The 27,365-nt window shown below is 38.4% G+C and overlaps 1 protein-coding gene across 4 annotated transcripts in view; it reads right to left on the bottom strand.

Moving 5' to 3' along the window:
* Gpc5 (glypican 5) overlaps positions 1-27,365 on the bottom strand; it is a 1,436,787-nt gene that overhangs the window by 900,851 nt on the left and 508,571 nt on the right. For all 4 annotated transcript variants that reach the window (XM_039093413.2, XM_039093414.2, XM_063274345.1 and 1 more), the window contains one exon: positions 20,182-20,302. In XM_039093413.2, the coding sequence (XP_038949341.1) occupies positions 20,182-20,302 (121 nt within the window). The remainder of the gene's footprint in view (positions 1-20,181; positions 20,303-27,365) is intronic.

Genomic DNA, 27,365 nt, shown 5'->3' with positions numbered 1-27,365 from the left:
AGGAAAGAAAAAGAAGGCATTTGTGTGGTATCTCAAAATAACTTTTAAAGAAGTGAGAGAAGGAGAAAGGTAAAGATCCTATGATGAGAGTAGTCAGAGAAACTGCTAAGAAATCAGGGCACAGGAACAAAGAGAGGAAGTAAGCTGTATAGGTGAGTGTTCCGAGACCAAGTGAGAAAATTACTAATAAGATACTGTTGAATAATTTACTGGAAAGTAAAGATAAGCGGTCAGTACAACAAGACATTTCAGTAGACTGAGGGAGGCAGCATCCTCGCTGTAGGAGGCCAAGCCACTAACAGTAAGAGAAAAACTAAAAATACTGGTTAAACTAACACACCTTCATAGAAACAGACAATTATCAAACACAGTATTTGAAAAGTCATCAGGGTTGGAGGTTTAGCTCAGTGGTCCCCAGCTCCGATAAAAAAAAAGTCATCAATGCAAGTCTTCAGTAAACACTCCACTGGCTTAGTATGTTAATTAGGTGAGGTCCTTGCAGACATAAATGACTGAATCTAGAATTCGGTCACTTGCTTTGCAAACTCTTTAGCTCTGTTTCTTGGTATGTTGTATTATTATGGTATACATATTTTGTGAAGATTGGAGAAAATTTGGGTTAGATTTTTGTTGCTGTTGTTTGGGCTTTTTGTTATGTTTTTTGTTTTGTTTTGTTTTTGTTTTGTTGTTATTTGAAATTACTCAGTGGATACTTAGGGGACGGTCTTAAAAGCATAACATTTGTCACTTAATATAGTCGTCACTTTTACCAGCCTTATGACCAAACACCAGATAAGCAAGATTTATGATAAGGAAAGATTAAGATGAGGTCCCAATTTCAGAGGTTCCAGAGCTCTGGGGTGGGAGAGAGTGATGACAGAATGACTCATGTCATGATGGACAGGAAGCAGAGTAAAACGGTAACACAAGGAAGCCAGTGTAAAATATGGTAAATGTAGCTTTCAATGGTGTGACCTCCTTCCTTCAACCACGTCCCATCCTCCACAGTTCTACCATCTCTCAGCACTATACTTAACTGCTGAGGTCAGTAGGTCAGTCAGAGCCCGGATGATCTAATACCTGTGGAAACCTCCTCACTAACTCATGAGGACACATGCCTTGCTAATTGCTGAAGCATCCCTCAACCCAATCAAGTTGGCAAGAGTAACCCTAACAATAATGCACTATATAATCATTTCTGTATTTCATAATTTCTGCAATAATTTAAATCCAAATGGACTCCATTTCTTATGAAACCCGAGAAGATAGAAAGAGTATTAGAGTTAGAGAATGGGAAGGTATCTTACTTTTCTTTTTCTTTTTTTTTTTTTATTAACTTGAGTATTTCTTATATACATTTCAAGTGTTATTCCCTTTCCCGGTTTCCGGGCAAACATCCCCCTCCCCCCTCCCCTTCCTTATGGGTTTTCCCCACCCAACCCTCCCCCCATTGCCGCCCTCCCCCCATAGTCTAGTTCACTGGGGGTTCAGTCTTAGCAGGACCCAGGGCTTCCCCTTCCACTGGTGCTCTTACTAGGATATTCATTGCTACCTATGGGGTCAGAGTCCAGGGTCAGTCCATGTATAGCCTTTAGGTAGTGGCTTAGTCCCTGGAAGCTCTGGTTGCTTGACATTGTTGTACTTTTGGGGTCTCGAGCCCCTTCAAGCTCTTCCAGTTCTTTCTCTGATTCCTTCAACGGGGGACCTATTCTCAGTTCAGTGGCTTGCTGGTGGCATTCGCCTCTGTATTTGCTGTATTCTGGCTGTGTCTCTCAGGAGCGATCTAAATCCGGCTCCTGTCGGTCTGCACTTCTTTGCTTCATCCATCTTGTCTAATTGGGTGGCTGTATATGTATGGGCCACATGTGGGGCAGGCTCTGAATGGGTGTTCCTTCAGTCTCTGTTTTAATCTTTGCCTCTCCGTTCCCTGCCAAGGGTATTCTTGTTCCCCTTTTAGAGAAGGAGTGAAGCATTCACATTTTGATCATCCGTCTTGAGTTTCGTTTGTTCTAGGGATCTAGGGTAATTCAAGCATTTGGGCTAATAGCCACTTATCAATGAGTGCATACCATGTATGTCTTTCTGTGATTGGGTAGCTCACTCAGGATGATATTTTCCAGTTCCAACCATTTGCCTACGAATTTCATAAACTCGTTGTTTTTGATAGCTGAGTAATATTCCGTTCTGTAGATGTACCACATTTTCTGTATCCATTCCTCTGTTGAAGGGCATCTGGGTTCTTTCCAGTTTCGGGCTATTATAAATAAGGCTGCGATGAACATAGTGGAGCACGTGTCTCTTTTATATGTTGAGGCATCTTTTGGGTATATGCCCAAGAGAGGTATAGCTGGATCCTCAGGCAGTTCAATGTCCAATTTTCTGAGGAACCTCCAGACTGATTTCCAGAATGGTTTTACCAGTCTTCAATCCCACCAACAATGGAGGAGTGTTCCTCTTTCTCCACATCCTCGCCAGCATCTGCTGTCACCTGAGTTTTTGATCTTAGCCATTCTCACTGGTGTGAGGTGAAATCTCAGGGTTGTTTTGATTTGCATTTCCCTTATGACTAAAGATGTTGAACATTTCTTTAGGTGTTTCTCAGCCATTCGGCATTCCTCAGCTGTGAATTCTTTGTTTAGCTCTGAACCCCATTTTTTAATAGGGTTATTTGTTTCCCTGCGGTCTAACTTCTTGAGTTCTTTGTATATTTTGGATATAAGGCCTCTATCTGTTGTAGGATTGGTAAAGATCTTTTCCCAATCTGTTGGTTGCCGTTTTGTCCTAACCACAGTATCCTTTGCCTTACAGAAGCTTTGCAGTTTTATGAGATCCCATTTGTCGATTCTTGATCTTAGAGCGTAAGCCATTGGTGTTTTGTTCAGGAAATTTTTTCCAGTGCCCATGTGTTCCAGATGCTTCCCTAGTTTTTCTTCTATAACTTTGAGTGTGTCTGGTTTGATGTGGAGGTCCTTGATCCACTTGGACTTAAGCTTTGTACAGGGTGATAAGCATGGATCCATCTGCATTCTTCTACATGTTGCCCTCCAGTTGAACCAGCACCATTTGCTGAAAATGCTATCTTTTTTCCATTGGATGGTTTTGGCTCCTTTGTCAAAAATCAAGTGACCATAGGTGTGTGGGTCCATTTCTGGGTCTTCAATTCTATTCCATTGGTCTATCTGTCTGTCTCTGTACCAATACCATGCAGTTTTTATCACTATTGCTCTGTAATACTGCTTGAGTTCAGGGATGGTGATTCCCCCTGAAGTCCTTTTATTGTTGAGGATAGCTTTAGCTATCCTGGGTTTTTTGTTATTCCAGATGAATTTGCAAATTGTTCTGTATAACTCTTTGAAGAATTGGATTGGTATTTTGATGGGGATTGCATTGAATCTGTAGATTGCTTTTGGTAAAATGGCCATTTTTACTATATTAATCCTGCTAATCCATGAGCATGGGAGATCTTTCCATCTTCTGAGGTCTTCTTCAATTTCTTTCCTCAGTGTCTTGAAGTTCTTATTGTACAGATCTTTTACTTGCTTGGTTAAAGTCACACCGAGGTACTTTATATTATTTGGGTCTATTATGAAGGGTGTCGTTTCCCTAATTTCTCTCTCGGCTTGTTTCTCTTTTGTATAGAGGAAGGCAACTGATTTATTTGAGCTAATTTTATACCCAGCCACTTTGCTGAAGTTGTTTATCAGCTTTAGTAGTTCTCTGGTGGAACTTTTGGGATCACTTAAATATACTATCATGTCATCTGCAAATAGTGATATTTTGACCTTTTCTTTTCCGATCTGTATCCCCTTGATCTCCTTTTGTTGTCTGATTGCTCTGGCTAGAACTTCAAGAACTATATTGAATAAGTAGGGAGAGAGTGGGCAGCCTTGTCTAGTCCCTGATTTTAGTGGGATTGCTTCAAGTTTCTCTCCATTTAGTTTAATGTTAGCAACTGGTTTGCTGTATATGGCTTTTACTATGTTTAGGTATGGGCCTTGAATTCCTATTCTTTCCAGGACTTTTATCATGAAGGGGTGTTGAATTTTGTCAAATGCTTTCTCAGCATCTAATGAAATGATCATGTGGTTCTGTTCTTTCAGTTTGTTTATATAATGGATCACGTTGATGGTTTTCCGTATATTAAACCATCCCTGCATGCCTGGGATGAAGCCTACTTGATCATGGTGGATGATTGTTTTGATGTGCTCTTGAATTCGGTTTGCCAGAATTTTATTGAGTATTTTTGCGTCGATATTCATAAGGGAAATTGGTCTGAAGTTCTCTTTCTTTGTTGTGTCTTTGTGTGGTTTAGGTATAAGAGTAATTGTGGCTTTGTAGAAGGTATTCGGTAGTGATCCATCTGTTTAAATTTTGTGGAATAGTTTGGATAATATTGGTATGAGGTCTTCTATGAAGGTTTGATAGAATTCTGCACTAAACCCGTCTGGACCTGGGCTCTTATTGGCTGGGAGACCTTTAATGACTGCTTCTATTTCCTTAGGAGTTATGGGGTTGTTTAACTGGTTTATCTGTTCCTGATTTAACTTCGATACCTGGTATCTGTCTAGGAAATTGTCCATTTCCTGAAGATTTTCAAGTTTTGTTGAATATAGGTTTTTATAGTAAGATCTGATGATTTTTTGAATTTCCTCTGAATCTGTAGTTATGTCTCCCTTTTCATTTCTGATTTTGTTAATTTGGACGCACTCTCTGTGTCCTCTCGTTAGTCTGGCTAAGGGTTTATCTATCTTGTTGATTTTCTCAAAGAACCAACTTTTGGTTCTCTTGATTCTTTCTATGGTCCTTTTTGTTTCTACTTGTTTGATTTCAGCTCTGAGTTTGATTATTTCCTGCCTTCTACTCCTCCTGGGTGTATTTGCTTCTTTTTGTTCTAGAGCTTTTAGGTGTGCTGTCAAGCTGCTGACATATGCTCTTTCCTGTTTCTTTCTGCAGGCACTCAGCGCTATGAGTTTTCCTCTTAGCACAGCTTTCATTGTGTCCCATAAGTTTGGGTATGTTGTACCTTCATTTTCATTAAATTCTAAAAAGTTTTTAATTTCTTTCTTTATTTCTTCCTTGACCAGGTTTTCATTGAGTAGAGCATTGTTCAATTTCCACGTATATGTGGGCATTCTTCCCTTATTGTTATTGAAGACCAGTTTTAGGCCGTGGTGGTCCGATAGCACGCATGGGATTATTTCTATCTTTCTGTACCTGTTGAGGCCCGTTTTTTGACCAATTATATGGTCAATTTTGGAGAAAGTACCATGAGGAGCTGAGAAGAAGGTATATCCTTTTGCTTTAGGATAGAATGTTCTATAAATATCCGTTAAGTCCATTTGGCTCATGACTTCTCTTAGTCTGTCGACATCACTGTTTAATTTCTGTTTCCATGATCTGTCCATTGATGAGAGTGGGGTGTTGAAATCTCCCACTATTATTGTGTGAGGTGCAATGTTTGTTTTGAGCTTTAGTAAGGTTTCTTTTACGTATGTAGGTGCCCTTGTATTTGGGGCATAGATATTTAGGATTGAGAGTTCATCTTGGTGGATTTTTCCTTTGATGAATATGAAGTGTCCTTCCTTATCTTTTTTGATGACTTTTAGTTGGAAATTGATTTTATTTGATATTAGAATGGCTACTCCAGCTTGCTTCTTCTGACCATTTGCTTGGAAAGTTGTTTTCCAGCCTTTCACTCTGAGGTAGTGTCTGTCTTTGTCTCTGAGGTGTGTTTCCTGTAGGCAGCAGAATGCAGGGTCCTCGTTGTGTATCCATTTTGTTAATCTATGTCTTTTTATTGGAGAGTTGAGGCCATTGATATTGAGAGATATTAAGGAATAGTGATTATTGCTTCCTGTTATATTCATATTTGGATGTGAGGTTATGTTTGTGTGCTTTCATTCTCTTTGTTTTGTTGCCAAGACGATTAGTTTCTTGCTTCTTCTAGGGTATAGCTTGCCTCCTTATGTTGGGCTTTACCATTTATTATCCTTTGTAGTGCTGGATTTGTAGAAAGATATTGTGTAAATTTGGTTTTGTCATGGAATATCTTGGTTTCTCCATCAATGTTAATTGAGAGTTTTGCTGGATACAGTAACCTGGACTGGCATTTGTGTTCTCTTAGGGTCTGTATGACATCAGTCCAGGATCTTCTGGCCTTCATAGTTTCTGGCGAGAAGTCTGGTGTGATTCTGATAGGTCTGCCTTTATATGTTACTTGACATTTTCCCTTACTGCTTTTAATATTCTTTCTTTATTTTGTGCGTTTGGTGTTTTGACAATTATGTGACGGGAGGTGTTTCTTTTCTGGTCCAATCTATTTGGAGTTCTGTAGGCTTCTTGTATGTCTATGGGTATCTCTTTTTTTAGGTTAGGGAAGTTTTCTTCTATGATTTTGTTGAAGATATTTACTGGTCCTTTGAGCTGGGAGTCTTCACTCTCTTCTATACCTATTATCCTTAGGTTTGATCTTCTCATTGAGTCCTGGATTTCCTCTATGTTTTGGACCAGTAGTTTTTTCCGCTTTACATTATCTTTGACAGTTGAGTCAATGATTTCTATGGAATCTTCTGCTCCTGAGATTCTCTCTTCCATCTCTTGTATTCTGTTGGTGAAGCTTGTATCTACAGCTCCTTGTCTCTTCTTTTGGTTTTCTATATCCAGGGTTGTTTCCATGTGTTCTTTCTTGATTGCTTCTATTTCCATTTTTAATTCCTTCCACTGTTTGATTGTGTTTTCCTGGAATTCTTTCAGGGATTTTTGTGTCTCCTCTCTATGGCCTTCTACTTGTTTATTTATGTTTTCCTGGAATTCTTTCAGGGATTTTTGTGTCTCCTCTCTATGGGCTTCTACTTGTTTATTTATATTTTCCTGGAATTCTTTCAGGCATTTTTGCGATTCCTCTCTGTAGGCTTCTACTTGTTCTCTAAGGGAGTTCTTCACATCTTTCTTGAAGTCCTCCAGCATCATGATCAAAAATGATTTTGAAACTAGATCTTGCTTTTCTGGTGTGTTTGGATATTCCATGTTTGTTTTGATGGGAGAATTGGGCTCTGATGGTGCCATGTAGTCTTGGTTTCTGTTGCTTGGGTTCCTGCGCTTGCCTCTCGCCATCAGATTATCTCTAGTGTTACTTTGTTCTGCTATTTCTGACAGTGGCTAGACTGTCCTATAAGCCTGTGTGTCAGGAGTGCTGTAGACCTGTTTTCCTCTCTTTCAGTCAGTTATGGGGACAGAGTGTTCTGCTTTCGGGCGTGTAGTTTTTCCTCTCTACAGGTCTTCAGCTGTTCCTGTGGGCCTGTGTCTTGAGTTCACCAGGCAGCTTTCTTGCAGCAGAAAAGTTGGTCTTACCTGTGGTCCCGAGGCTCAAGTTCGCTCGTGGGGTGCTGCCCACGGGCTCTCTGCAGCGGCAGCAACCAGGAAGACCTGTGCCGCCGTTTCCGGGAGCTTCAGTGCACCAGGGTTCCAGATGGTCTTTGGCTTTTTCCTCTGGCGTCTGAGATGTGTGTGCAGAGAGCAGTCTCTTCTAGTTTCCCAGGCTTGTCTGCCTCTCTGAAGGTTTAGCTCTCCCTCCCACAGGATTTGGGTGCAGAGAACTGTTTATCCGGTCTGTTTCCTTCAGGTTCTGGAGGTGTCTCAGGCAGGGGTCCTGCCACTCCTGGGCCCTCCCCCACGGGAGCCCAGAGGCCTTATACAGTTTCCTCTTGGGCCAGGGATGTGGGCAGGGGTGAGCAGTGTTGGTGGTCTCTTCCGCTCTGCAGCCTCAGGAGTGCCCACCTGACCAGGCGGTTGGGTCTCTCTCTCACGGGGTCTGGGAGCAGAGCATCTTACTTTTCTACTGCTGTGACAAAGCACAATAACCTGGGACATTTTCCCCTCTTTGATTAGATATTTTCTTTATTTATATTTCAAATGTTATATCCCCTTTCTTGGTATCCCCTCTGGCAACCTCCTATCCCATCCCCTCTCCCCTTGCTTCTATGAGGGTGCTCCCTCATCCACCCACCAACTCCCTCCCTCCTCCCCACCCTAGCATTCCCCTACACTGTGACATCTAGCCTTGACAGGACCAAGGACCTCTCCCCAGCAAGAGAAATTTATAAAAGCAAGCATTTAATTTGGGGGCATGTTTTCAATTTCAGTGGGTGAGTCCATGACCATCATGTTTGGGTATATGACAGAAGGCAAGCTGGAGCACAAACTAAAAGCCTAATGTCAAGATACTAACTGGGAGGCACAGAGAGAGCTAACTAGGAATGGCAGGAGCTTTTGCAATCTCAAACCAACTCCCAGTAACACATCTCCTCCAACAAGGACATACTTCTCAATCCTCCCCAAACACTGGACCAACTGGAGACCAAGTATTCACACAGAAGAACCTATCGAGGCCATTCTCATTGAAACCATTACAGATGGAATGCTACAAAATACTATCTTCTCGTCATAGCTGCTGCACTCAGGAACTCACTGTGTAATGGTAACTACAGAAAACCTATCCTAGACTGGTCCCACATGCATTCCATTGCAGGTGGAGAAGGTGCTCATAAAGTCTCATGTCTTCCCAATGGACTGCCGCGAGTTAAAGAGTGTCAGGGGAGAAGGAGCCATATTCCTCAGAAGTATGCCACAGAGTCATTATGCCCACTGAATCAAATAACACTCTACCAATGCTCATGTAGCCTACTCTAATTCAGTATGGTTGGTCACAAAATAATGGACAAGGAGGGAGATGAGGACTTAAGAAGAGATTTGGTGGGGGAAAGAAGGATAACAGAGAGGATAACAGGGACACTGATTACAGAACATTTTATATGTGTGGGAAATCATATAAGAATAAATAATTAAAATTAAAGTTCTAATGATCAATGCTCTTTCAAATATGTATAAAAAGAAAAATCTATCTGGGAAATTGCTCATCTTATCATGTAAGATCAACAGTCTTACTGAAGTGAACACAAAGCTTAGCCCTCAGTCAGCATATGACAATTACATACTCTTAAATAATCAGAAATAAATCAACAGTGACCAATGCTAATCTCATTACTTTCAAAGAGAATTCTCAGGACTTTGTTTCCAGTTGATTGTACACTAATTAAAATGGTTCTTTTATACTAGCAATTGATTTTTTTTAAGTGACCTAGCCAATAGTGGAGTCAGAGTCCTTCTACCACCCACTCCAGAAAGCAGCCTTCAATTGAATTATCTCAAACAAGCTAATTGTAGAATTCGATGGTGATTCAAAGTTAGTGCGCGCATTTCAAGTGCTTTCTTCTCTTCAGCATTTTTTAATTGGATATTTATTTATTTATTTTTTATTCATATTTCAAATGTCATTCCCTTTCTCAGTTTCCCCTCTGGAAAAGCCCTATCCCATACTCCCTCCTCCTGCTTCTATGAGGGTGCTCCCCTCCCCACCCACCCACTCCCACCTCCCTGCCTTGGCTTTTCCCTATATTAGGGTATTGAGCCTTCCCAGGACCAAGGGCCTCTCCTCTCATCAATGTCTGACAAGGCTAACCTCTGCTACATATGCTGCTGGAGCCAAGGGTCCCTTCAAGTATAGTTTTTGGTTGGTGGTTTAGTCCCTGGGAGCTCGGGGTGGGGGTGGAAGAGTCTGGTTGGTTGATATTGTTGTTCTTCCTATGGGTTGCAAACTCCAGCTGCTTCAGTCCTTTCTCTAGCTCCTCCATAGGGGATAAAACATGAGTTAACTGTATTGTGTTTTGATGGCTGCTACATTGCTATACCAAATAGAGAAGCTGTTGATTATGAAATATTAGTACCACAGGCCTGGGGCCACGACTACTGTGTGTAACAGAATCATGTGAAGGATTTAGTATACAGGGTTCCCTACATAAAATAAGAATATCATCTCTGCCCGAATATAGTACACTATGATCACTAGAAAATGCTATCATATGAATGGTTATTTTATACTTTAAGTATGGCTCTGATTTCTTCTCTTTCAATAAGAAAGTAAAATTTACTTAATACATAAAGATATTTTCATGAAGAAGTTTTAATCCATATTAAGCAATATTTAATAGAAACTTGGTGCTCTTAAATTAGAGTGGTTAGGTTTGAGGAAACAAAATACTAATTAATGGAATGCATCTTGCATTCCAAAATGAAAACATGCAAATCGGGTTGGGGATTTAGCTCAGTGGTAGAGCGCTTGCCTAGCAAGCGCAAGGCCCTAGGTTCGGTCCCCAGCTCTGCAAAAAAAAAAAGAAAAAAAGAAAGAAAACATGCAAATCAATTTCTAAGTAGCAAACCATCAACTGTTCTAAATAGTACTCAGAGGTTGGTATTTGAGCTTCTGCCAGCATTTTCATTTAAAAATGATAGATGTGTAATGTTTAAACACACTTTGTTACAGATGCAGCGCTGTGCTCTCCTCAGGAAGAGGCTGGGAATGCAAACTGAAGAACAGTCCTGTAATCTGAGCAAAGCTGGATCCAGGTGGAAGACGGACAGGTAACAGGTAACTCTCTTTCGTCCTCGGTTCCTGTTCGCATTGCAGAAGAGTTTTTAGGTAGTGAGAAAGCATTGAGGTTCTGAGATGGTCTCTGAGGAACTGACTATCTCACTATAGCCTGACTACTCTATGTATTAAGCCTTATCACTATCCATTGAAGAACAGAGCGTAAAGATAGGGACTGTACTTATTAAACATATTAAGATTATTTATACTAAAACCTCTTTCTAGGAGGTTTTTAATCTCATTGTAAATTATATTTTAACCACAATATTTTTAATTTAAAAATGTCGTTATTGTAAGGAATTTGCAAACCAATTTTTAAATATCCCATGTAGCAAGATTAGCCAAACCAAAGTTTATTCATCTCAATGAACTTTGGTACAGTTAGGACAGCCATTCAGAAACTTTAGAGCTTCAAGGTGGATTTCAAAATTTCAGTAGTAATTATAATTTTATGTATTTTCTGTCACAAAAGAAACAAAATTTATGATAGATTTAAAGATTAAAAAACAAAGCTTTATATCTTCTTTCATAATTCACATAGACTTTAACCTTATCTGCAGATCTTATCCTAAATGTATATGCAGTGTTAAGCGAATGTACATCCGGGTACAATATAACACACACAAAGCACAAGAGAGAATTAATCATGGCTGAAAAGGAAGGGTGTGAGGCAGATAAAGGCTATCTCTGGGCAGTCCTCCTCAGGTTAACTTTCCTAAGAAACTTCTAATCTGTAATCTGTCCCCTAAATGGTCCATTCTGTTGGCATTTTCTGGTCACTGCTAGGCTTCTTCCTGACTCTTCAGGATATGGGCAAAGTTGTTGCTCATTCCTTTCCAATGTAACTCAGCTTTTTTTCTGTGAATGCAGGTTTCAGTATTGGTAGCAAATGTCCTTACTCAGTCTTTTACCTGCCAATACTTCCAATCTGCACAGAAACCAATTTCAGTTATAATACCTATAAGGCTCTATTTCTCATAATTATCTACATGAATCATTCATTTCATAATCACTGTCATAATCCATGTGCAACTTTTACTCTTTCTCCACAAAGTCCATGTTCCATAATATAGCCAAATATCTTTATAAAATATTAATCGGTGACAAGACAAGGCTGCCCACTCTCTCCCTATCTACTCAATATACTACTTGAAGTTCTAACCAGGGCTATAAGACAACAAAAGGAAATTAAGTGGGTGCAAATTAAAGAAGAAGTCAAAGTATCAGTATTTGCAGATGATATGATAGTATATATGAGCAACCCCCTAAATTCCACCAGAGAAGTTCTACAGCTGATAAACAATCTCAGCTAAGTGGCAGAGTATAAAATTAACTCAATTAAGTAGTCCTCCTTTATACTAATGATAAATGGGATAAAAATGAAATTAGGGAAACAACACCCTTTACAATAGCCACAAATAGCATACATCTTGGTATAACACTTATTAAGCAAATAAAAGATCTGTATGACAAGTACTTCAAATTCCTGAAGAAAGAAATCAAAGTAGCCCTCAGGAGACACAAAATCTCCCATGCTCATGGATTGGTAAGATTAACATAGTAAAAATGGTCATCTTACAAAGAGCAGTATATAGATTCAATGCATCGAAATTCCAACACAACTCTTCACATATATTGAAAGAGAAATTCTCAAATTCATGTGGAAAACAAAACAAACAAACAAGCAAACAAACCAAGGATAGCCAAAACAACTCTCAACAATAAACGATCTCTTGGGAGAATCATGCCTGTTCCCTAACTTCAAGCTCTATTACTTTGAAATAGTGATAATTGTGTCTCTGTATACGGTATTAGTACAAAGGCAGGCAGGTAAACCAATGGAATAGAATCAAAAAACCAGAAATAAACCCAAACACCTATGGGTACTTGATCTTTGAAAAGGAAGACAAAAACATTTGGTGGAAAAAAGAAAGCATCTTCAATAAATGGTGTTTGTCTAACTGGTGGTCTGTATGTAGAAGAATAAAAATAGACCCATATTTATTATCTTATACATCAAGTACCTCTACATAAAACCAGATATACTAGAATAATATAGAGAGTATAAGTATAAGTATAAGTATAATAGAAGAGAAAGTGGGAAATCACCTTGAATCCATTGGCACAGGGGAAATTTTTCTGAATAGAACATCAATGGTTCAAACTCTAAGATCAATAATTGATAAATGGGACCTCATGAAAATGAAACGCTTCTGTAAGGCAAAGAATACTGTCAATAGGACAAATTGGCAGCCTAGAAATTGGGGGGATATCTTCCCTAACCCTATATCTAATAGAGGGCTAATATCCAAAATATATAAAGAACTCAAGAAGTTAACTTCCAAAAAACCAAATAACACAATTTTAAAAATGGGGTAGAGAGCTAAACAAAGTATTCACAACAGATAATTTTTAAATGGCAGAGAAGCACTTAAAGAAACGTTCAAAGTCCTTAGTCATCAGAGAAATGCAAATTAAAATGACCCTGAAGTTCCACCTCATATCATTCAAAATGGCTAAGATCAAAAACTCAAGTGACAGCACATAGCTAGGATGTGAAAAAAGAAAAACACTCCTCCATTGCTGATGAGATTGTAAACTGGTACAACCATTCTAAAAGTCAATCTGGTGTTTCCTCAGAAAATTGGAAATAATTCCACCTGAAGACCCACCAATACTACTCCTGGGCATATGCCCAAAACATGCCGCACCATATCACAAGGACATATGATCCATCCTCTTTGTAAGCAGTCTTATGCATAATAGCCAGAAGCTGAAAACAACCCAGATGTCCCTCAACTGAAGAATGGATACAGAAAATGTAGTTCATTTACACAATGGAATACTACTCAGCTATTAAAAACGAGGACATCATGAATTTTACGGGAAATTGATAGAATGAGAAAATATCATCCTGAGTGAGGTAATCCAGACCAAAAATGATATGGATGGTATGTACTCACTGATAAGTGGTTATTAGATAAAATATACCGAATACCTAGGATACAACCTGTCAGATCTTAAGGAGTTTAACAAGAAGGAAGTCACAGATGAGGATGCTTCAATCCCACTTAGAAGAGAGAACAAAATAATCATGGAAGACAGAAGGAATGAAGGACCTTGGTAGAATGTTGGAGATGGAGAGAAAAGGGGGATTAGGATCAGGTACAGGGGGAGAGGATGAGGAGTGAAGCCCAGAGGGGCAGAAAAAGGAATGGAAATATGCAGCCTCCGGCATGCGAAGTTGGGGGTGGGCTCTAGAAAGTTCCAGATACCTGGGGTGTAAGAGACTCTCAGGACTCCATGGGGTGACCTTAGACAAAATGCCTTCTGGTGTAACCTTAGTGGGAGAAAGAACTCAAAGAGTCTACCTCCAGTAGACACACAGGGTCTCAAGTGGACATACAGGGTTACTGTGGAGTCAAAATTTCTGATCCAGAACTGTTTCTGTCTAAAAGAACTACAGGGACAAAAAAAAATGGAGAAGAGGATGAAGTGACTGGCCCACCTCCTGAGAAGGCACACAGGTCTGACACTATTTACTGATGCTATGTTATACTTGCAAACTGGGGGCTAGTATGGCTGACCTCTGAGAGGCCCTACCAGCAACTGACTGAGACTCAGATACTTACACCTAATCATTGAACTGAAGTTGGGGGCCCCTGTGGTTGAATTAGGGAAAGATAGAAGAAGCTCAAGGGAGGGCAACCTCATAGGAAGACCAGCAGTCTCAAGTGATGTGGACTCCTAAGAGCTCCTAGAAACTGAGCAGCATACTAGGCTGGTTCAAGGCCTTTGGCACATACATAACAGAGGACCTCCTGGTCTGACCTCAGTGGGAGAAGATGTGCCGAATCCTCAAGAGACTTGAGGCCCCATGGAAGATACCTGGTGAGGGGGAAGAGAGGGAGCACCCTCTTGGAGGCAAGAATGAGGAGGAAGGGGATGACAAACTGAGGGGGGAGAAACCAAGAAGTGGGGGCAACTGCTAGAATGTAAATAAAATAATTTAAAAACCATAAATCAAGTTCAACATCTTCTTCCTCCATTTAGAATAAAAGTTCCTAGAATGTACGACATTCTCCCAAGCACGCTCATGCCTGCCTCCACTGTCCATTCTCCCCGCTGCAGCCTTGTGGATCTCTGCTCCTTGAAGAGGATAAACTTTCTCTCAGTCCTTTCACCCTGAGTTCTTACCAATTCTCCTGATTGCTTCACTTCAGCCCAGCAGCACACTCTACCTAAGCTCTCTTCTCAGTCGACTGGGTTTCTTTGTAATTCTTGCCAGTGATTGTTATGCTTGTTCTGAACTTTCATTATTCTCAGAATGCAAACCCACTGAGACTAGGAGTCTACTTGGGCTCACTGTTGTGTAAATCTACTACAAAACTATGAACTTAAAAGGTATACTCAAGTCAAGTACATTTAATAAAACAACTGTAGAAACATCAAAAAGTTGGGCATTTCAATATAAAAATCTCTTAGACCCACCTGCTTAGTGATTAATTGCAGATGTCAGAGAAAAAGAGGTCACAGCTCAAGCAGGCCAAAACACAGGTGTTTCAGAAATGACATATGGATATAATTATTACTAATATTTTTGCTGGCCAAGAATATGGATAGACTATTATTGTATAATCGTATAAAGACAAAAGGCAACGGGAACATTAATCTCACTTATAAAAATGTAGCAATTTGCCATAGCACAGTTACAAATGTGGCTAACATCAATTCTAACACAAACAACTTTTATGGGAATACTTACTTGATCATCTATATCTATGGATTAGGGTGTGAAATATGTCCCAATGTCTGTGCCCTCACTTAACCTACACTACTCCCAAAGTAATGACTTCTCACACCAGAAGATAGCCTTTCTGAACCTTCTCCACAGATGACATCAGCGATCTTGGTAACCGTCCTTTGCCATTGCATATGACACCAGTCCCCATGCGGGGCATACAGATGATTAGGAATCAGTCAGGCAAAATGAAACCTTTTCTTCCTCTGCAGGAAAGTCAGCGTAGGAAGCAGTATTTTCTAAGACACAATAGGTTAATGTTTCACTGATACCTACTGAGGGTATGAATTTCTGGGATCTTTTATAAAAATCTAACATTCAGCCATATCTTCCCAACAGACTTGACATTCAGACCTCAAAGGCAGTATACATTTGACACTTTCTCATAATTCTATAACGAAAGTGAAGGTTGGACAATTTGACAGCTGCATGCCCATAATATTGAAGGAATGGAGTGCAATCTAAACAGCGTCTTAGAAACAAGGTTTCCCTGCAAAACACTGAAAAGGGTGTGGTTTTTGATATCTTTGTAACAAGGATTTAGCCATGTTATGATGCAGAGCAACAAATCAGTGATGCATTTTCCACAGTGCTTTTATGAACCCAGGAAGACGGGAGACTTACTCATTCCTGTGTGTGTATGTGTGTGTGTGTGGGGGGTGTGTGTGTGGTATGTGCATGTGTGTGTATGTGTGTGTGTATACGTGTGTGCGTGTGTGTGTGTGTATAGATTTAAACACTTGCCTAATTAAAGAACAGCTATAAACATATTAGGAACCACAAAGTTTTTCATATATACATACATGTCATATATTATAGATGAATAGGAGATAGAAAGATGATAGGCATAGGTTGATAGATAAATACTGGATAATAGAGAACGGCTTGATTGCATGTCTACTTTATACCTATATTTATGTTTATCCTACTACACACAATTATCACTGCATCTCTAGATGACTTATTTAACTGTCTATAATAATCAAAGGAATAATGAGATAAGATGTGCCGATGACTGGCTTTGGCATCCATGTGGTGGGCAAACCGAGATAGGCAACTGTAGGAGGTCAGTGCTTAGAGACACTGACCACAGTAGATCCAGAATTGCAGGGTCTGCTGTCAAAGGCAGCCAGTGATTAGAGAAATTATTCAGCAGACATTCTTCTGAGGTAACAAAGCTTAACTTACTGAGGCTGGCACTCTCTGTGGGCAGCAAAAACATTACAAACTCTTTTAACTCTTTTGGGCTTGTGAGAAAGAGAAGGAAAGAGAAAAGTCCCACACTCACACACACAGCCACACATGGACAAACACACACATACACAGACACACAAACAGACACACACATACACAGACACACAAACAGACACACACATACACAGACGCACACATACACACACTGAATGGACAAGCCAAAAGGCAGAGTCCAATAATTTTTACAAATATTCACACATGTACATCCACACATGCATCCAGACCTACAGACAGACAGACATAGTCACACATAGAATGGCTAGAGGAAAGCTCTAGCAAGCAGGCTGCAAGTATTCCACAATAATATACATAAAGACACACAATTAGTGGATGGGAAGAACAATGTTCCAATCTGCAATCGCACAAACTTTACACATACACATGTAATTGATAGATGGGAGAAACTATGCCCCAACCACACCATACAATACATTATTCTTTTTCCACAGCTTACATAACCCAGCAAAATCTTTCAAACAATCTACAATTACAATGTGATTACATTTTAGTTTTCTTTTAGTGAATGATTATGAAACAATAGTTTGTTTTCCAATAACTTTGCAAGAAATAACATTATGTAATACAGGTAAAGAAAACAAATTATTCTTAAAAAACCCACGTATATTCATAACAAAGAAACTTGTTATAGATTAACAAAATGTAAGCAAACAAGATAGTTTTTTCAGCCAGTTTCTCTCACTGGCAGGCAGCAATTTGCAGTTACAAAGAAAGAAGTAATTATGTCATTATTTATCTTTGAAAGTAATCTTGTAAGAATCTTAAAAGAATCATAAATCTAAACTTTTATACAAAATCAGTCATATCAATCTTAAATCCACAAAATGCATATCTACTCATCAGCAATTCTTAATAAATCACATCAGGATGCTGAGGGCAAAAATGGGAATAAGAAATAAATCATCACCAGTTCAGCTTCAGTGAGGGTCACGCCACCCAGTGCTGTCATTGTTCTTGTTCCCTGACCATAAAGGGTCCCTAGCTTAACTAATAAGAGTAGCCTTTCTGAACTTCAGATTCAGAATTTTTACATCAGAGACACATCTCAAATTAGCTTCACTAACAACTATTTTTTTCCAAATATTTTCTAAGGGTGGTAGTTATTTTTGAAAATCTATGTCTCTTAATTTCTTCTTTAGGGTGATAAGAGAATCATAATCTACTCCAGGAGCGATGCCTCTAAGAAAGCAAGCATTAGTCTTGTGAACACCAGAGATACTGCCCAGGGAGCGACTGGAAGCCCCTTTAAAATGTCCATATAATTCTTAGATTAAGAGAGATGTGAGGGCAGCAAGCAGGGCAGAACACCATAGCAGCATAAAGCCCTCAGGAAACATAGTCCTCAGGGCCGAGACATACCCAGGCCCACCCATGTTTCTGAGGTAACCAGGGGCTTGCATTCCAAGAGTTCTAAAGCCATTTGTTGTTCCTCCTGTGTGGCTCTCAGCAAAGATCATTGCATCTCTACTTTTGCACTCAAAGAAAACCTTGTCCACACACTGGGTCATTTGTCAGGCATTATAGAAGTCAGATGTTTTTTGTCTTGCAGTACAATGAGCTGATTATTACCATTCTGCTACATTGTCAACTGTGTACTATAGTTCCAAACAACACACACTTACAAACCACTCAGTGCCACTTGTCAAACACACTTTGACAAACAAAGGCAATCACTCTGGCAGCTGCAGGTCTTCATCTGTGTTGGTTGCTGTTGACTTGGAACTGGTTTTGCAGAGCTAACCCACATCCCAATATCACCAAGCAATATCTTGTGCATACAGGGGACTTAAGACATGCCAATTAGACTCCACATGGACAGCCTGCCTGATGGAGTCTTTCAACCCAAGTTGTTGTTGAGTCAAAATGAGATTTCCGTTTTGTACCAGGACAACTACAGTATATGTCTGTTTGGTCCTCTACAAAGTTTTAATTTCCTATACCCTGACTGATTGCCAGGACACTTGACCACAAATCTTCACACTAAGGTCTTTTCCTAAGGAAAAATGTACAGAAATATGTAATAAAAGTGTAATCAGCCTGGGCATTCAGTCGCTAATATATTGATTTTGAGCCACCAGAAACTCAGGAAGTAAAATAATACCCTAAGTTTTCTTGAGGTCTCAGTAGTTTCCCTTTGGGCCGAGATGAATTTCAGCTGCAAGTGTTCTTGTTTCTGTGGAGAACAAAATTTCCAAGCAGGAGGAAACTTGTCAGGATGAGTTCCTGGTAAATTCGGGAGGTGTAGTCACAGATGGTCTGCAAACTACTGCTTCTGGACAGCAGATCTCCAGGTGTCCTCTGCCCACAATTTGCCCCTCCTCACGGTTGCTTCAGCTCCTGCTGGAACTGCAAAGCTTTCTGTCTCCAGACAAACCTCAGCATGTGGGTCACTGGCAGCATAATGTAACTGCTTCACCTTGGAGCCTAGTCTTTGAAGGAAATGTTTTTAGCTTTACCTACGTGAAGGACTTAGGTTTGCTCTCAGATATTCCTCATATGCTTTACTCTGATGCTTATTTTTTTTTCTGAAAAGAACTTGCCCCTGGTGCTGACAAACAAAGGAGTTGTGGAGGTATCACGGCACGTGCAAATGGATGAGCAATGCAGGGCTCAGTGCCTCCTAGGAGAAAGCCAGTCCTTTAAACACTAGCCTCTGTGTTCCCTTCACATAGACTGTCACTGGATTTAGAGGCTCATGAACTGAGTTCAAATAACTGTCTCTGGGGAACCTAAATGACGACAGTCATACACGTCAGTCAAATAGACCCCACATGCAAATAAAACTCAGAACTATTTGGATTTTCTTTAGTATCATACGGAAAATGATCAATTATCTACACCAACCTCTGATTAAAATGAAGATGTATTCGTTCATAAATGGCTACAGAACGATTACAACTTAAGGAATAATCCTTCTTATAAAAAAGTAATGCAAAATATGCAGTGTGAATGTTATTTATAATATGTAACACATTGTTCTAATTAATAAATAGCTTTAATGCAATATTCTTTTGTGTAATTATCATAATATGGCTTATATATTATATGTTAAACCCAGCAATGTATATGACATAAAAGATCAAATGGAAATATTTAATGAGCACACACCAGTGAGACTATATACCTAATATGTATAATGTGAAAAATATAAATAGCAGAAATGAAGGCCATTTATTTATAAGCTAAGTTTTGTTAAGGATGCTGCAATGTTTATGACAATGTTCATATAGTTATATGAAAGGATTTTCTGGCTTTTGTGGTCTGATAGATGTTTTCTTTAGTGATCGTAGTTGTCCCTAGACTTACAGCTTCATGACTGAAAATGAATGTACCCTGAAAAATTCACTACTGAAGTGGAAGGGGTAAAGACCTGCTTGTCACAGATGCACACTGTTCACACATACCATTGGAACTGAGTTTAAATGATGATGACTTTACAAAGTATTTCTGGAACAAGAAATATAAGTAAATCATTCTGAAGATCAACATAGGTGGATATAGGACACACTTAGTAATCAAATATGTTAAAAAGCATTCACATACCATTTAAAGCTGATAATAAAATAGAGATCAATATAAAATATAATAAAATTGATATAATAAAAATTTAAGAACCTGTACTTACCTGGATCACATGCTTCAGTTTGTCAATTATCTGATTTACCACAGGATCAGTTCCTCTGACTCTGACTTCAGGATTTGCAGACTGGGCTTTGACGCCATTTCCAACCACACGCTGAGCATAGCTAATGGAGGGAAAAGAGAAGAGTCATGATTTGCAGACTGGCCAGGAGCATCTTCAGAGCACCTTGAAACACCTGGTTTGGAATTTCATTCTCTGGGAACAGACATGAGGGCTGTGCTTCCCAGAACGTAGATGGATGAGCCATTGTGCCATTCTACTGAGGGGACATGACTATAGGGAAAATAACAAAAGATGGATTCAGCTTGTAACTGTGTTTAACAACATGATATATAGTGTGTGAGTGAATGTGGGTGCATGGGCATGTGTGTGTGTGTGTGTGTGTGTGTGTGTGTGTGTGCGCGTGCATGTGTGTGTGATGTTAATAACTCTGACAATTCTGGCTGAATAACATGTGTTTATACCAACAATATCCATGTCAATTTATTTTATGTAGTACTTAGATAATCCCCAGTATAATACACACACAAATACACACAAACACACACAAACACACACAAACATGCACATATTCACACATATATAAACATGCATTTAGACACGCAAGCCAAAATTACTGAGTTTACAATGAAATAAAATCCACAAAATCTTTTGTAGATATAGGAATATATGAAATAATCTACCTCAAGTAATATAGAAAAATTAGTAATGGGATTATTTCACAGGCAGTAGAAAATATATAAATTAATCAGTCCCTAAAATGTATCAATTCCGACTCTATTCAACATTCTGTACCAATAAACTTGGTGAAAAAGGAGGTGAAATAGTTGTTCTCAAAATGTTCCTTACCAACCTAGGAATATAGAATGTCAATACTAATTAAATCATTCACTGATACATTCATTCATTTAATTTTACCGGATTTCAAATTCCATAGTAGAATCCAGTCATATAACTACACTTGTTTTCTGGACAGTATACTGTATTTATATAAGTAATATAAGTAATCTCTGATAGTTTTCTTGTATTAATGACAAGGATAACACCCCTGAAAGGAAAATGGAAAAGGGATGTGAACAGCATGAAAGTTTATGAAATCAACTAATATCATTAAGGATGCATTTACTTTGGGAAATGGTTCATTTGTTCTAATTAGAACATTTTCCTTTATTTAGTTTTTAAAATTGTTTTGCTTATTTATATTACAAATGTTACCTCCTTCCCAGATACCCCTTCAAGAGTTCTTCACCCCATTCCCCATTCCCTTTCTTCTGAGAGGGAGCTCCTATGTACCCCACCCCCACCCTACCTTCTACTCAACCTCCATCTGCACGCACCTTGCCTGGGACATCAAGTCTCTACAGGATTAGGCACATCCTTTCCCACTGAGGCCAGACAAGGCAATCCTCTGCTACATATGTGCTAGGGGCTAGGGGCCAGCCCATGTACACTCTTTGGTTGGTGGCTTGGTCTCTGGGAACTCCCAGGAGTACAGGATAGATGATACTTATCATTTTATAGTAGAAAATGATGCATGATTTTCTTCACAAATCTCAGTAAACATTCAGGTTTGTCAGAGAAATAGCAGCCATTACTGGAAGGCTGCCAAATGACTTATACAACTTATTCTAAGAACACAACCACAGTTACAGCAATAGAATGCAATGCTCACTCTCAACTTCAGTGAAGCTATTAATTAGCTCACATTCCTATCCCTTCACAGACCAGCAAGAATTTTAACATGTACTGAGGGTAGCTGGTGTTAATCTAAGGAACTTCTTGTTTTAAGTGTTTTCATTATCAGTTTTATGTTACTCTTGATTAATTAAATAAGGCCAAGTAAAATTTATCAGAATTATGACTGATGAGGAATCACATTCAGCTACTTTATAATTAAATATTTTTTATTTATTATTATTCTCTTATTTGTATAGTAAAAACATTATAAAATATAATAAAAATCAGTGAAATATGGTTTACTGAAAGCAATTTCTTCCTTGTTTTGTAAGAGTAATAACAGTATGACATATGGTCTAATATTCATGCTACAATAGTTCAAGTGAAAAAGATGGGTGATATCAAGTGTTGGCAAGAACACAATGTGACTAGAACTCTCTTCCACTGTAGCATCTGTCAGTCTGTTCTAGTGAAGTTGTGATTCATTCATGCTCATTGTGGTACTGTATTTCCTTCATATATGCTTCCATTTATTTGTGTGTGACAATATTAATGGTACAAAGGAAACAGTAAAATAACAAAATTAAATAAAACCCAATTACATTAAAAAAGACTGACAAGTTACACAGACTAAAATAAAGGATGATAAAAATATACTTTATGATTTATTATATTTTGAAAAGCAACCACCTTCAAAATATGTATTATATTTTGAAGACCAAGTCACTTTCAAAGAAATCCACGACCAGTGGCTCTCAATTGTGGGTCGGGACTCCATTTTGGATCAAAGAACCTTTTCATTGGAGCCCCCCAAAGACCATCAGAACAAATATTTATATTACAATTTATAATAGAGGCAAAATTACAGTGATGAAGTAGCAATGAACATAATTACATGGTTAGGACATCAGCAAAAGATGAGGAACTGTATTAAAAATCACAGCATTAAGAAGGTCAAGAATAGGACATTAAGTGTAGGGATGAGGTTGCTGTCCCACAGTAAAACTGACCCAGAATTGTTCCCATCTGAAAGAACTGCAGTGACAAAAATGGAGAAGAGACTGAGGGACAGGAGGTCCAGTGACCAGTGCAAATTGAGATCCAGCTCAAGAGGACGTCTAAGGCCTGACACTATCATTAATTCTATGGCGTGTTTACAAACAGGAGCCTAGCATGATTGCCCTCTGAAAGGACGAATGAGCTGCTGAAATAGTTAGATCCAGGTACTTACACACAACCAATGGACAGAAGCCAAGGACCCTTGTGGTAGAATTAGGGGAAAGCTGGAAGAAGCTGAGGAGGAGAGTGATCCTGTAGGAGGACCAGCAGACTCAACTAACCTGTACCCCTGAGATTGCTCAAATGCTGATCTACCAACCAGGCAGCACACACCAGCTGATATGAGGCCCCCAACACGTATACAGCAGAGGACTGTAGGGTCTTGACTCAGTGAGAGAAGATGCACCTAACCCTCAAGAGACTTGGGGCCCCAAGGAGTGGGGAGTTATGGTGTGGTAGAGGTTGGGGAGTGGGAGCATCCTCTTAGAGATGGGGGAGGAGGTATGGAATGTGTAACAGTCAGAGGGCATATCTGCAGGGAGTTAAAGATTAAAATGTAAAATAAAAGATGTAATAATAATAATAATAATAATCAGAAAAACAACAGAAAAGAAAGGTTAAGAACCACGGCCGTAGAGAGGAACAGCATTCACCTTTTTGACTTGATCTTGATTAATCAAGATGCTTATTAAAATAAAAGAGGACTGGGCTAAAAGGTGAGATTTGGACACTCTACTATAAGTTATATGTATATATTTTTAAAAAATATACTTAAATATTCTGTTATTTCTTATAGAATTCATAAAAATATTTTTTCATTAAGCAATTGTTAGATAAACAATACATAGGCAAATATATCAATGATTCATAATGGTGCATGTTCATCGTACCTGATACTGTGTTACATCAGGACATTTCCATGCACTATGCACTGTACAGTAAGCATGTCTACCTCACAGTTGCCCCTCCTCATCTATGCCCTCCCCTTCCAGCCAGACCCTTCTGTTACCCAGACAGTCTCACGTCTAACGTCTTGCCATAGATTCATACACAGAAAGAAATATTTCCATCATCACTAAACAAATGATTGAGGAGTCCAGTTTGAATTTAAAACCTCCCATTGACAAATTTAGATGCACAAATATGTTTTTTAAATTAAATAAAACTTTCTAACAAATGTGTTTAATTTCATTATGAAATTTCTATACATCATTATTTCTTTTTTTCTGAATGTAACAGTAATGAGAAAACATTTCAAGCATTCTCGTGGTAGTATTTAAATAGATTTGAATACAAGTTAACATTTCATTGAGAAGAAACAGAGGGAATATTTTTTAAATAGGGAAGTAAAAGCCCCACCAGATGTGCTAATTTTTTCTCAGCAGAAGTGGTAATGAATGCTAACAATGTACTGGAGTACTCACTAGAAGGAGGACTTGTCCCCATCAACGGGGACAAAGGCAAACACACCTGTATACCCTCATGTGTGCACACATGCCTGAGTGTGCATGCATTACAAAAGACTAAATGTTGATTAATAAGAGTTCAGTTCTCTCTATACTGGACACTGACGACATAAATTAAGTGCCAATAAGTCTATGAACAGTGTGTTACTAGGAAATATTAGTGTGATTCCTGACTTGACTGGCAATGCCTACTTGAAACCACTCTCATAACTTATTGACTGGCAGATCCTAGTTTTGTAGAATGCAATACAATTTGATGCGGATTCATTCCAGAATTATAGTATTTTGATATATTGTTACAAAATTTCTGGTGAGAAGTCCAGAATCTGACTCTGAGATATAAACAACTTCAAATGATCTATCACGGATGTTATCGCCAGGTCAACTGCTACAGGACGCAAAGCATGATGGCGGTTAGCTATGAGCAAGGCACTTGGTCAGATGTTTCTCCTTACCCAAACTGCAGTATATATCAGCAGTTAAAAATCATAAATGGAAATATAATTGCTGCTATTATTTTTGTTGTTTCCACTATAAATTACCTTTAAACCCTCTCCTTCCTGTCTTTCTCTTTTCTGGTAGCAAATACAATGTAAATACTGATAGTTTTGCCTAAGGATTTCTTCTTAGAAATCTTGCCTGAACATCACTGCTGAGTGCTGTTCTGTGAATGGTCCAGCTGTATAACATTTTTCTCGACATGCAAAGTCTAATTTTGAAACCTCAGACTAGAAAGAATTCTCATGACTGACTTTATGATCCAGATTTATGGAAATAACCTTTTATGGTAGATTGATGCTCACAGGAGCTTTAGAGAATAAAGACAATCGTAGAGTCAATTTGCAATGATTAAACTTTTTATGGTTTTTCAATCTCACTTCAATTGTTAGGACATATAACAATTTTCAAAATACGAGCTACCATTTATTTAGCTTTGTAATTACATATGTCATATCTCAATACAATATTTTATTTCTGATTGCTGATATCAAAATAAATATAATTAATCAAGTGAGATCATATTTTGGAATTGTTATTATTTATAAATAACTAATTTCTGTCATGAATGCGATTGCTTGTGATTTGTTTTAGATGGTGATAATATTATTTTTAAAAATCATTTTATGCTTTACAAATAATGAACTTTCAGCACACCACTGTAATTAAACAATTAAGAAAAAGTATATTTAGGAAGACTAGAAAGCATGGACACATGAAAAACTAGATATGACTATGTCTTCAGCCTCACTTTCTTTGGCAAGGTACAAATCACTGCTTACCAGTTTAGCCATGAGAGCCATGGGGAAGCAGTTTTATAGCAGTTTATAAAATAATCATCTGTGCGAGCCAGACAGAAGGTACGTCAACACATGAAGCACGTGAACGACTGGAGCCAGAAGGAAGCCGCACTTCAGAAAACATTACATAAACAATGCTGTACATACGTTTGCCTCTAAATGAAGCTTGAACACTTTCAAGCCAAATCCAAAATTACATTTAAAAGAAAAGATCATCTACCATGATCAAGTAAACTTCATCCTAAAGATTCAGAGATGGTTTAACATACAGAAATTGATAAATCTAACCTACCAAAAACAGACTGATCATAAACCACATGATCATCTCATTAGGTGCAGAAAGTCATTTGACAAAATCCAACACCACTTTATGATAAAATTCCTGAAGGGAATATGGGTCACCATATGTCACCATATATAGGGATATGTCACCATAATAGGGACAGTTTACAACAAGCCCATATTCACCATCAACTTAAATATAGAGATACTCAAAACAATTCCACTAAAATCAAGAACAAGACACGGTTGTTCACTCTATCCAAACCCGTGGAAATACAGAATTTGAAATTTTATCTAGAGCAATGAGACAACTGAAGGAGAACAAGGGATACAAATTTGAAATGAAGTAGCCAAAGTATCTTCGTTTGCAGATGATTTTATATAAATAAGCATCCTTAAAGTGCCCACTGTGAAATTCCTATAGCTGACATGTTAACTCATTAAAATCAGTAGTCTCCTATGTACAGATGACAAATGGTTGGAGAAAGAAATTAGGGAAATAACACTTTTCATAATTGCCTCAAAAATCTTAAAATATCTGGTGGTAACTTTAACAAGCTAGGTTAGACTTATATAATAAAAAGCTTTAAGGCAATAAATAAAGAAATTGAAGAAGATATCAGAATATAGAACAACCTCCCATGATCACATATCAGGTAGTATTAATATAGTAAAAATAAACGTCTTACCAAAAGTAATCTAAAGATTCAATGTAATCCCCATCAAAATTCCAAAACAATTATTCATAGACCTTGAAAGAACAATTTTCAGCATAAATAACCAGGATGGCTTAAATGATCCTGAATTTTAAAAGAACAGTTGTTGATATTGTCATCCCTGATTTAAAGTTGTACTGTAGCATTGGCAGAAAACAGACACATTGTTAATACAATCAGACTGAAGACACAGAGATAATTCCCCACACCTATGTATACACTGAAGGAAGGAAAGAACTTAAATAAAGTATGCTGATCAACATGTTTGTCTGTATATAGAAGAATCCAAATAGATCCATATTATGACCTTGCACAAAACTGAACTGTAAATGGATCCATGGTCTCAACATACAACCAGATACACTGAACCCAATAGAAGAGGAAATGAGGAAGAGCTCTGAACGGATTGGCACAGGAAAAGAGTTTTGAACACTATATAGTTGGTACAGGAACAGCAGAAACACAGACACTATGATCAACAGTCAATGAATGGGACCTCATGAAACTGAAAAGTTGTCATTTGGACAAGGGAGCTGCCTGCAGAACAGGAAGAGATTTTCATCACCCACATATCCAACAGAGGGTCAATATTCAAAAATATATCAAGAACTATAAACTAGATGTCAAGAAAACAAAAAAATCCAGAAGCAAACTAAGAATAGATATAT

The sequence above is a fragment of the Rattus norvegicus genome, chromosome 15 (genome assembly GCF_036323735.1).
Source record: "Rattus norvegicus strain BN/NHsdMcwi chromosome 15, GRCr8, whole genome shotgun sequence".
Taxonomy (NCBI): Eukaryota; Metazoa; Chordata; class Mammalia; order Rodentia; family Muridae; genus Rattus; species Rattus norvegicus.
This window is presented reverse-complemented; position numbering and strand designations above follow the sequence as displayed.